The sequence below is a fragment of the Salmo salar genome, chromosome 09 (assembly GCF_965601325.2).
Source record: "Salmo salar chromosome 09, fSalSal1, whole genome shotgun sequence".
Classification (NCBI taxonomy): Eukaryota; Metazoa; Chordata; class Actinopteri; order Salmoniformes; family Salmonidae; genus Salmo; species Salmo salar.
The window spans coordinates 38484859-38497598 of NC_138299.1; the positions used below are offsets into that span (position 1 = coordinate 38484859).

Sequence of the window (12740 nt, forward strand, 5' to 3'; positions counted from 1 at the left end):
GTGGGTTCGATTCCCACGGGGGGCCAGCACAGGAAAAAAATACAAAAATGTATGAAATGAAATGTATGCATTCACCACTGTAAGTCGCTCTGGATCAGAGCTTCTGCTAAATGACTCAAATGTAAAAGATGTTGAATTGGAGCGCTCTCTGTGGCCTCATGTTAAATTAAGTACCAAAGGGGATTGATGAAGAGGATTAAATAGTAAAGTATATCATCCTGCCCAGCAGACACCAACTTTAAGATAATATTGTATTAATCTCTCTCTCGATAACACTACAGAGAATGATCTGCGAGCGACGCGACCAAAGTCTGCATCGAGACCGTTTGAGTGCGCACCCTCAAAGTTCACCTTACACCCACCTAACTAACGAGTAGCCTAGCCTACCGAATGAAAGTCTTTCAAGGAAGGCCTTTCAAAGTTAGAAGTGATACTTAATATACGCTTGTGTCAGAATAATTAACAAGAAATACAAGGTTAGGTAAGCTACAACAGTTTATCCATCGCGGTATTTGAATGGAAATGAATGTCCTTCAACACGTTTTGCATTGAGGAACAACAGGTGGTAACCAAAATTAGCCACTGGTGTCTACTTTTAGAAAATATTCTCACTAATATTCCACCGCTATGTCAATAAATATATTTAAAAACGCAGATACTCACTAACATCTGTAACTATATTTCCCATAATTTGTTTTAAAGAATGGAGACATTTCACCAGTGTGAATTTGCATGAAACTGTTCCCTATCCAACAAACTCACCTATGCTTGATATAATCCTTCTGGAAAATATACACCTTTTTATTTCCCTCGAATTAAAACCCCATTAATACTCCCATGGAATCACTAGACGGGTCCTGGTCACGGCAGTGGACTCTTGGATGGAACGCTCGTGGAGAGCCGGAGCGGGCAAGGTGGGGAAAGGGGTTGTAAAGCTTGCGGCCGCGCACACAGCACGCTCATTCTTCATTCCCGTCAGCCAGCGTTTGACCCACCCCATGTTTTAAAAATAAAGTAGACGCGTCTAGTACATAATCTCTGTGCGCAGGGGCCCGACATTCCTGTCGTGAGCTGGTGACTTTAAATGGCAGCTATAGACACATTTCAGTGTGGTGGGGGTGCGCCCCCTCCCCTCCTCTCACATTTCATTAGGAGGCACACCGTTGCAAAACATTTTGTGCCAAATGTATACACCCCTATAGCTGCCTTTCGCTCAGATCTAATAAGAACACACCAACACCCGGCCGCCGCCCCCTTCAGAAATGTCACCTCAACTACTCTGCTCCCAGTGAGTCCTCATTCAGACACTACAGTGTTTCACTCCGGTATACAGCAGACCTACAGACACTCCATTATGTAATGATTCATTGATTGTGGTCAGATGTAAAACATTGTTGACTATACAAATAAACATGAGAGCTGTAACAATCAACTTCAATAAGAACATACTGTTGAGTAAGTTACAACATCATGGATATGTGTACAGTTGAAGTTGGAAGTGTACATACACTTAGGTTGGAGTCATTAAAACTCCTTTTTCAACCACTCCACACATTTCTTGTTAACATTACATTACATTTAAGTCATTTAGCAGACGCTCTTATCCAGAGCGACTTACAAAATGGTGCATTCACCTTATGATATCCAGTGGAACAACCACTTTACAATAGTGCATCTAAATATTTTAAGGGGGGGGGGGAAACTTAACTAACTATAGTTTTGGCAAGTCGGTCAGGACATCTACATTGTGCATGTAATTTTTCCAACAATTGTTTACAGACAAATTATTTCACGTATAATTCACTGTATCACAATTCCAGTTGGTCAGAAGCTTACATACACTAAATTAACTGTGCCTTTAAACAGCTTGGAAAATTCCAGAAAATGATGTCATGGCTTTATAAGCTTCTGATAGGCTAATTGACACTATTTGAGTCAATTGGAGGTGTACCTGTGGATGTATTTCAAGGCCTACCTTCAAACTCAGTGTCTCTTTGCTTGACATCATAGGAAAATCAAAAGAAATCAGCCAAGACCTCAGAAAAAAAAACTGTAGACCTCCACAAGTCTGGTTCATCCTTGGGAGCAATTTTCAAATTTCTGAAGGTACCATGTTCATCTGTACAAACAATAGTACACAAGTATAAACACCATGGGACCATGCAGCCGTCATACCGCTCAGGAAGGAGACGCATTCTGTCTCCTAGAGACACTTACAACCATACCCCGATCAAAGGCACTTACTACCATACCCCGTTTTAAGGCACTTACTACCATACCCCGATCAAAGGCACTTACAACCATACCCCGATCAAAGGCACTTACTACCATACCCCGTTCAAAGGCACTTACTACCATACCCCGTTTTAAGGCACTTACTACCATACCCCGATCAAAGGCACTTACTACCATACCCCGATCAAAGGCACTTACTACCGTACCCCGTTCAAAGGCACTTACTACCATCCCCCGTTCAAAGGCACTTACTACCATCCCTCGTTCAAAGGCACTTACCACCATACCCCGTTCAAAGGCACTTACTACCATACCCCGTTTAAAGGCACTTACTACCATACCCCGTTCAAAGGCACTTACTACCATACCCCGTTTTAAGGCACTTACTACCATACCCCGTTCAAAGGGACTTATTACCATACCCCGTTCAAAGGCACTTACTACCATACCCCGTTTTAAGGCACTTACTACCATACCCCGATCAAAGGCACTTACTACCATACCCCGTTCAAAGGCACTTACTACCATCCCCCGTTCAAAGGCACTTACTACCATCCCCCGTTCAAAGGCACTTACTACCATACCCCGATCAAAGGCACTTACAACCATACCCCGATCAAAGGCACTTAAATCTTTTGCCTTTCCCATTCACCCTCTCAATGGCAACATAGCATAATTAGTCTGATTCTCTGTAATAATGGTATGTGAATAATTATTTTATTTTGTAAAGTGGTTTCTGGCATCAAACAACACAACAACGTTTTCAGCCACCTCCTTGTCTGAAGGACAAATGGATACACAGGTTAGTGTCAAGCCCTGCATGTTTTGTTTTTTTAAGTCTCATGGAATGTAGGCCTACATTTTTATTTTATTATTTCAATATTTTACTTAACCTTTATTTTAATAGGCAAGTCAGTTAAGAACAAATTCTTATTTACAATAACGGCCTACCCCGGATGACGCTGGGCCAATTGTACATTGAACACCACACATTTTCTGCTACTGTAGGCTAAACGATAGAACAGCTATTTCCATGTTAAAATGTTATGGGATGCATTTTCTCCATTGTTTTTATGGTAAGCCACTCTGGTAGGCCTACATTATGATCAAATAGCCACAGTAGCCTACTTTACCACTGTTAAAACTGTAACTTAAAGCTGGTACAGCCTCAATGTTCACAGTAAAAACGCGCTGGGCGTCCTGAATGGCTCAGTGGTCTAAGGCATCGCAGTGCTAGCTGTGCCACTAGAGATTCTGGGTTCGAGTTCAGGAGACCCATGAGGCGGCGCAGAATTGGCCCAGCGTCGTCTGGGTTAGGGGAGGGTTTGGCCGGCAGGGATGTCCTTGTCCTATCGCGCACTCGCGTCTCCTGTGGCAGGCTGGGCGTAGTGCTTGCCTGGTGCACGGTGCTTCCTCTGACACATTGGTGCGGCTGGCTTCCGGGTTAAGTGGGCATTGTGTCAAGAAGCAGTGCGGCTTGGTTGGGTTGTGTTTCGGGGGACGCACGGCTCTTGACCTTCGCCTCTCCCAAGTCCATACGGGAATTGCAGCGATGAGACAAGACTGTAATTACCAATTGGATACCACGGAATTGGGGAGAAAAAGTGATAAAAGTAAAAAAATATTTTTAAAAAATTACAAAAATACAACATGTGCCGGAGGTTTCACAGAATTTTCACAATGTTCAACTTCACGCTCAGCAGACCGTAAATTTGCTCAGTGACACATTTTTTGTTGAGGGAACATTGGCTATAGGTCTACTCAGGAGCAGGATCACATTCGTTTTACATTTAATATACATAATATTTACATAGCCAAACCAATACCGGAAGGAAGAAGCAACAAGCTTTGAGTATGTACAGACATTTAAAAAAATGTCAAGTTTATACAGGAAAATAACATATGCTCTTTGCATTTCTTTAGGATTCAAATATAATGTTATTAAAATAAAGAGCATAATAAAAACATAAATATTTATACATATTGACATGGTGGTATACATTCATGTCACATAAAAGGCACTTACAAAAGTATGGATCAAAATAAAACTCAGTACAAATAGGTTATCAGTTAGCTAGGCTACTTCATTGTTCTCAGCAAAAAAAGAAACGTCCTCTCACTGTCAGCTGCGTTTATTTTCAGCAAACTTAACATGTGTAAATATTTGTATGAACATAACAAGATACATCAACTGAGACATAAACAGAACAAGTTCCACAGACATGTGACTAACAGGAATAGAATAATGTGTCCCTGAACAAAGGTGGGGTCAAAATCAAAAGTAACAGTCAGTATCTGGTGTGGCCACCAGCTGCATTAGATACTGCAGTGCATCTCCTCCTCATGGACCGCCCCAGATTTGCCAGTTCTTGCTGTGAGATGTTACCCCACTCTTCCACCAAGGCACCTGCAAGTTCCCAGACATTTCTGGGGGGAATGGCCCTAGCCCTCACCCTCCGATCCAACAGGTCCCAGACGTGCTCAATGGGATTGAGATCCGGGCTCTTCGCTGGCCATGGCAGAACACTGACATTCCTGTCTTGCAGGAAAACTCACAGAACGAGCAGTACGGCTGGTGGCATTGTCATGCTGGAGGGTCATGTCAGGATGAGCCTGCAGGAATGGTACCACATGAGGGAGGAGGATGTCTTCCCTGTAACGCACAGCGTTGAGATTGCCTGCAATAACAACAAGCTCAGTCCGATGATGCTGTGACACACCGCCCCAGATCATGATGGAACCTCCACCTCCAAATCGATCCCGCTCCAGAGTACAGGCCTCGGTGTAATGCTCATTCATCCGACGATAAACATGAATCCGACCATCACCTCTGGTGAGACAAAACCGCGACTCGTCAGTGAAGAGCACTTTTTGTCAGTCCTGTCTGGTCGAGCAATGGTGGGTTTGTGCCCACAGGCGATATTGTTGCCGGTGATGTCTACAAGCCCTCAGTCCAGCCTCTCTCAGCCTATTGCGGACAGTCTGAGCATTGATGGAGGGATTGTGCTTTCCTGGTGTAACTCGGGCAGTTGTTGTTGCCATCCTGTACCTGTGATGTTCGGATGTACCGATCCTGTGCAGGTGTTGTTAAACGTGGTCTGCCACTGCGAGGATAATCAGCTGTCCGTTCTGTCTCCCTGTAGCGCTGTCTTAGGCGTCTCACAGTACGGACATTGGAATTTATTGCCCTGGCCACATCTGCAGTCCTCATGCCTCCTTGCAGCATGCCTAAGGCACGTTCACACAGATGAGCAGGGACCCTGGGCATCTTTCTTTTGGTGTTTTTCAGAGTCAGTAGAAAGGCCTCTTTTGTGTCCTAAGTTTTTATAACTGTGACCTTAATTGCCTACCGTCTGTAAGCTGTTAGTGTCTTAACGACCGTTCCACTGGTGCATGTTCATCAATTGTTTATAGTTCATTGAACAAGCATGGGAAACAGTGTTTAAACCCTTTACAATGAAGATCTGGGAAGTTATTTGGATTTTTACGAATTATCTTTGAAAGACAGTGTCCTGAAAAAGGGACGTTTCTTTTTTTGTTGAGTTAATATCCTTTATATCAGTTCCTTCTTATTTGGTTCCCCTGGGGACCATCTTACTGTGACACTGCAGTACTACAACTACAGAAAAATAATGTCCTGAACAGTCAACAAAACACATAATATGGCTTTTTAAAGGTGTGGTAGTGAGTTTGGTAAAGTGTGCTGTGCCTTGGGATGTTAACACAGGATGCTGGAGAAAACAATTATGTCACTAAGTGGTCATTATAAAAGTGGTTAATTCTTAGGCTGGGAGGACAGTGAAATGGGAGACACATAAATCAGTAATTATGCAAGTAGTACAACTGAGGCTTACAGATAGATTAAATATAGCAATGGGCAATAGGAGACTAATGATCATTTTGCATTTGATATAAATCAGTGTTATTATGAAAAATATGTGGAATTGTAAACCTTTAGGGCCTAGTGTTACTCTGGTCAGAAGTTGCAGTGACACAGTAAGATGTATTGGATGGGTCAAATATAGGAGCCACACCCTCAACCCTCCCTGACAGCCAGTCTAGACCACTCAAACTTTGGCAATATACTTAAAAGATTGGTATAAGCATACATATTAAACACAGGTCTTCAATTAACCATTTTAAACACAAAACACACAGTTATGTTTCGATATAAAAAAGCTGCATGATACTTAGTATCACAAAATCAATGTCATCAGTGCTTTTCATAAGAATACAATCAAGTAAATAAATTGCAAATTACAATAGACAGGTCCCATATCAGATTCAGGACGTATGTCTAAGTGCTCACTGCTACGTGTGTGACCATTAACCTGGGGCGTGTTCTTTACGGCGAAATCTGTGTTCTAATTGGACAGCTGATCTGGGTCGTGTTCATTGGGACACATGGTAGCAACATGTTTTGCAACGGAAAAAGAAAAAGTGCATTTCTTATTGGAAAAGTCCAGGTAGTCCCTCCTTGTTTCAGTCTGTTTTCTTCCTTTTGGTGCCTAATGAACACGACCCTGACCCTGCTGTCAGTCTCACAAAGAGAAAAGGGAGTCGAGCTCAGCCAGGACGGACGCCTGTCTCCTAGCCACTGATCCCAACAGTCTCTGAGGAAGGGATGGAGTGCCCAGGTCCACCTGAAACAGAGGACAAAAAGTGAGCCAAGTAAGGGATGGAAAAGAGAGGGGGAGGAAGAAACTAAAAGAGAGAGGAAGAGAGATTCCACATGGAGATGAGGAATCATTAGGCATATCAGCATCTAAAGTACTTTTAAGAACTTTCTGACATCTGTTGGTGTAAAACTGGATTGATGAATCATTATGATGAATTGATTGATTGATTGATTTTAAGAACTTTCTGACATCTGTTGATGTAAAACGTGTGGCCCAGTTGGTAGAGCATGGTGTTTGCAATGCCAGCGTTGTGGGTTCGATTCCCACGGGGGACCAGTACGGGAAAAAAAATGGGAGAAAAAAAAACGTATGAAATGTATGCATTCACAACTGTAAGTCGCTCTGGATAAGAACGTCTGCTAAATGACAAAAAATGTAAATGAATCATTTTGATGAATTGATTGATTGACTGCGCTTTTTCAGACCACTTTACATTGTCATAGTAACCTGATTCCTATCTCACCTGCAGCAGGTAGATGACCCTGACGACCTCTTGGACGTGGCGTGTGATTGGCTGAAGGACCCAGGCGCTAGGCAACATCTCCCCTCGGACAGCCTCAACACTGGGCCGAGGGAGAGACTCCTCGAAGACTGACTGCATGGCCAGCACACACAGCTCATCCTAGGAGAGAGAGAGAAGGGCACTGAGTTAGTAGTCAGTCTCTTGCTGTAGACAAGGCTAGGAAAACTCCTGGCCCTAGCTATAGGACAGTAAGAATCCATTGTATCATTGCCCCTGAAACGAGGAGGTCTTCTGTCCCCCTCATACCAGTTGAACATTCAAAAGAAATCTTGGTAAGAAGGAGCAGGTAAGCTTAAACTTTGAACTTGGTAAGTTGAAACTTGGGATTCAGCTGCAGGTCCAGCAAGTGACTGGCCCCTGAACTCTGACCCTACTGACCTGTTGTGACTGGGTGCTGATGCAGCAGAAGTCTCTGGGCTGTTTGAGGTGGCAGCTGGACGGGTCTGTCAGCAGGTAGACTGATGAGGAGAGACACATGGAAAAGCAAGTGGAAAAATTACAATCTGAATTTCAGTTTACTTCCTGGAAGTAATTGACATTTTAGTCATTTAGCAGAGGCTCTTGGACTGGCCCCCTGTGGGAATCGAACCCACAACCCTGGCGTTGCACACACCATGCTGGCGTTGCAAACACCATGCTCTACCAACTGAGCCACAGTTGCATACAGAAATGGAGCTGACTCATAGCGATAGATAGATGGTGCACAAAGCGTGTTTTAGCATGGGCAGCACCATTGAAGGCTTTCACCATTTTTAAGTAGTGAATTAACTCCAACTCTGCTATACTCCAGGCAGCAGACTAACCCAACTGAGTGCTGTCATCTAGTGATCGTGTCCAGGCGGACCGGACAGCCTCATGGTACAGGTGGGTCTTGGAGTGGTCTCGGACCATGCTCCACAGGCTGGCCAGGGGCCTCTCCAGCTCCACCGCCCCAAGGAAACAGTGCACAGAAGGGGTGGAGGAGGGCTTGTAGAAGGCCTGGACACCTCGCTCCACGCCCTGGTACCTATAGAGGAGAGAGGACAGGAAGGTTGCAAATACACAATCTGTAATATAAACCCAGTGGGAAAAGCCGGTTGAAATCACATCATTACAACAAGTTTTGTCTGCTGGGAGTGTAGCTAGTTATAACATGGTTTACTATTGGTTAACCTGAATGTAATAAAGGAGAAACCATGATGCAACTCACCTCCAACCAGCTGCAGCTTTCCCCATCACCAGGTTCCCAATGTCACCAGCAGCAGCCAAGCGCACCTGGGGCACAGATGAGAACATGTTTCTTAGTTTAGCAAACGTGCAACAACGAACAAGTACATAGTCCAAGGTAAATTGGAAATGTGTATTTTTGCTGTCTTGTGTTATTCTATAAAGTTTAATTGAATTGTACCTCAGCCATAGCTCGACCAAGCAGACAGGAAGTGAAGTCCTGATAGGCTTTCGATATGGACGAGGCGGAGCCAAGGGAGGCGGTGCGCTGTCGTAAGTTCGTAGGAGATGACGGTGAGGATGACATCAGAGGGTCATACCCTGACACACCAGGCTCCAGACGTACATCTAGACAAGATATAATAGAAAAGACATACACATGGTTATAATAGGTATTAAAAACAAAGTAGAAAAAAAGAAGGAACCCGCACACTGCTCTTGATAGTCTTGACGAAGGCCATGAGGCCTATACGTAAAGCTCTGACGTAGGCCGTGAGGTTGATACGTAAAGCTCTGACGAAGGCCGTGAGGTCGATATGTAAAGCTCTGATGAAGGCCGTGAGGTCGATACGTAAAGCTCTGACGAAGGCCGTGAGGTCGATACGTAAAGCTCTGATGTAGGCCGTGAGGTCGATATGTAAAGCTCTGACGAAGGCCGTGAGGTCGATATGTAAAGCTCTGACGAAGGCGGTGAGGTTGATACATAAAGCTCTGACGAAGGCTGTGAGGTCGACACATAAAGCTCTGACGAAGGCGTGAGGCCGATACGTAAAGCTCTGACGAAGGCCGTGAGGCCGATACGTAAAACTCTGACGAAGGCCGTGAGGTCGATACGTAAAGCTCTGACGAAGGCGGTGAGGTTGATATGTAAAGCTCTGACGAAGGCGGTGAGGTTGATACATAAAGCTCTGACGAAGGCTGTGAGGTCGACACATAAAGCTCTGACGAAGGCGTGAGGCCGATACGTAAAGCTCTGACGAAGGCGGTGAGGCCGATACGTAAAACTCTGACGAAGACCGTGAGGTCAAAATATAAAGCTCTGACGAAGGCGGTGAGGTTGATACATAAAGCTCTGACGAAGGCCGTGAGGTCGACACATAAAGCTCTGACGAAGGCGTGAGGCCGATACGTAAAGCTTTGACGAAGGCCGTGAGGTCAACACATAAAGCTCTGATGAAGGCCGTGAGATCGATACGTAAAGCTCTGACGAAGGCCGTGAGGTCGATATGTAAAACTCTGACGAAGGCCATGAGGTCGATATGTAAAGCTCTGACGAAGGCCGTGAGGTCGATACATAAAGCTCTGACGAAGGCCGTGAGGTCGATATGTAAAGCTCTGACGAAGGCCGTGAGGTCGATACGTAAAGCTCTGACGAAGGCCGTGAGGTCGATATGTAAAGCTGTGACGAAGGCCGTGAGGTCGATACGTAAAGCTCTGACGAAGGCCGTGAGGTTGATACGTAAAGCTCTGACGAAGGCCGTGAGGTCGATACGTAAAGCTCTGACGAAGGCCGTGAGGTTGATACGTAAAGCTCTGACGAAGGCCGTGAGGTTGATACGTAAAGCTCTGACGAAGGCCGTGAGGTCGATACATAAAGCTCTGACAAAGGCCGTGAGGTTGATATGTAAAGCTCTGACGAAGGCCGTGAGGTCGATATGTAAAGCTTATTAAAAAGCAGTCATACTATCAAGAGCTGCGTGCATAATCCTTATTTTTTTCTCATTTTATTCAACTGTTACCATGACCCTGCAAAAAAGATAGCTCAGATGTGTGAGTGCCTTTTGAATTTTGTATTAAAAACAAAGTAACACTTCACTTAAAGCCTACAGGTATAATGCGTAATGCATTTATAATGTCATGTAAGACTTGTCCTAAGCATGTATGACCCCCCCCCCCCCCCTTTTAATGTCTTATTATCATTTCATAGTAATCCTGTACTGACTAAATAACAGCCTTTTTGAGTCAGTTTAACGTGTGATGAAGATGTAGAGAGTGGTTGCTGTCTTGTGTTGGTGAGTCAGTCCTCACCCTGGGCAGAGAGCCAGCCACGCTGGGTCTTCACACTCTGAGAACCACAGATGGGAGGGCGAGACCTGACCTTCAGCCCATCACCCAGGACCTCAGTGACCTGGCACCAGACAAAAACAACACAGAGAATTCATTAGGACTCTTCCTTTATTCCTGGTCTATTTGAATAGGGATGGATACAAACACATTGACACACTGAATAATATTTATATATTCCTTAATTCCATTATTAAACTTTTAGGTTGTGTGTATTGTTGTGAATTGTTAGATATTACTGCACTGTTGGAGCTAGAAACACAAGTATTTCACTACATCCGCAATAACATCTGCTAAACATGTCTACGTGACAAATACAATTTGATTTGATTTGAATAAACAATTGTCTGATGCATTGCACCATAGTGAATATAGTCTGCTGTAAGTTCCAACACCCTTAACACCCTTAAGGTTAATTTACAGTAAGTCTACCGACTGTCCATATATATATATAATATTCTACACACTTAGAAAAAAATATGCTATCTAGAGCCCAAAAGGGTTCTTCGGCTGTCCCCATACGATAACCATTTGAAGAACCCTTTTTGGTTCCAGGTAGAAGAACCCTTTGGTTCCAGGTAGAACTGTTTTGGGTTACATGTAGGGCCCTTTCTACAGAGGATTCCTCATGGAACCCAAAATTGTTCTGCCTGTAAAAAAAGGGTTCTATCTGGAACCAAGGAGGGTTCTGCTATGGAGAAAGCGGAAGAACCCTTTTGGAACCCTTTTTCTAAGAGTATTGTGCTCTATAGACCTGTTGTCAAACTGACTATAAACCAGCCATTAGGATTAACTTTATTGAATTTAGTTGTTCAGGGACAGTGCAAATTAATCAACATTACTGTAAATGTACCTGTTTTCAAGTGCAAGTCCCTGGGCTTAAGAAAGCAGCAAAAACATCTTCAAAGACTAGTACAGTACCTCCAGTGTCAGTGAGGGTCTACTGCCGTCCTTCAGCTGAGCTGTGTTACCACTGTTGTAGCCAGAGGTTGGTCCAGAGGATAGGCTCAGACTCGACCCAGTGTACAGTGTACTGCTGCTGACTCTGGTCCGATACCGCAAGTCATCCTAAATGAGAATAAATTATCAGTTGACAGAGAAGAAGAGAGAAAGATGTTTTAGGAAAACAGCAACTGATCAGAGGACAACGTAAGTCTCTGACTATAAGGTGAGTTTTTTTCATGGTCCTTTGTGCCGGATCCATGAAAAAGAGCTCCGCCTTCTAGTCGATGTGAAAAAATAAAAAATCCATGGAGAAAATATGCTGAATACATCTTGGGCTTTCAACTGTCTACGGAGTGTGAAACTATGACTTCTTGCTGTGACTAACCTTGACCATCTGAGACAGAGTCTGTCGCTGGAGCCGTCTTTTCTCTTGCTCTGTTCTCTCACGGAGCCGTTCCCGTGCGCGGGATATCTCTGTCATGGCCTCCTCACGGGCACGGCCGTAGTCACGCAGAAGATGCTCTATCTCAGGGGGATATTCACCCTCTCCTCTGGGTAGATCTGGGATCCTGGGGAAAGATGAGGAAGATTTACAATCAATCAATTGATGAATCAATTAATCAACAACTGTATAAAGTCCTTTTTAGAATAATATTTGTCACAAAATGTTTTACACTTCAGACACTTGAGAATTGGACATGGAAAACTGTTGACCAACGTAAAAATAATCAAAACAAAAATGTGACGTGGTGTGGATTGTGGAGTGTCTTACATCCTGCTCGCTACTACCTCCTGACGGAGCTGTTGAAGGTAGCCTCTGCAGCGACTGGGCAGGGCTGAAACCCTGGAGTCTTTTTGAGGAGGAGATCTGGGTTGAGGAGGGCACCGGGTGAAGTGGTGCTTGGTGGGGCTGAGGCTGCGAGCCCTACGGCAGGTCTGAAGCTGAGCTTCCCTGTCCTTTCTCAAACTCTCAATGCTCCTCCAGTGCCTGATACAAGAGGAACATAGGGAATCATTTACATTTTATAAACTACCATTTTAAATTAATCTAATTACATCATAATATCAACACAATCACATCCTTAGGG

General features: G+C 44.2%; 2 protein-coding genes across 3 annotated transcripts in view; both read right to left on the bottom strand.

Annotated features, from left to right (window-relative positions):
- Positions 1–997, bottom strand: part of LOC106611276 (spectrin beta chain, erythrocytic) — an 82017-nt gene extending 81020 nt beyond the window's left edge. For both annotated transcript variants that reach the window (XM_014211314.3, XM_045723623.2), the window contains exon 1: positions 763–997. The gene's annotated coding sequence lies outside the window, so the exon portion shown is untranslated. The remainder of the gene's footprint in view (positions 1–762) is intronic.
- Positions 998–6054: 5057 nt separating this feature from the next.
- Positions 6055–12740, bottom strand: part of LOC106611278 (uncharacterized) — a 66580-nt gene continuing 59894 nt past the window's right edge. Inside the window, exons 23-32 of the mRNA XM_014211316.3 lie at positions 12425–12640; positions 12038–12221; positions 11629–11775; positions 10672–10771; positions 8825–8991; positions 8627–8691; positions 8241–8443; positions 7816–7895; positions 7378–7536; positions 6055–6878 (exon numbers count right to left, since the gene is read on the bottom strand). Of these exons, the coding sequence (XP_014066791.2) occupies positions 6777–6878; positions 7378–7536; positions 7816–7895; positions 8241–8443; positions 8627–8691; positions 8825–8991; positions 10672–10771; positions 11629–11775; positions 12038–12221; positions 12425–12640 (1423 nt within the window). The 3' untranslated portion in view covers positions 6055–6776. The remainder of the gene's footprint in view (positions 6879–7377; positions 7537–7815; positions 7896–8240; positions 8444–8626; positions 8692–8824; positions 8992–10671; positions 10772–11628; positions 11776–12037; positions 12222–12424; positions 12641–12740) is intronic.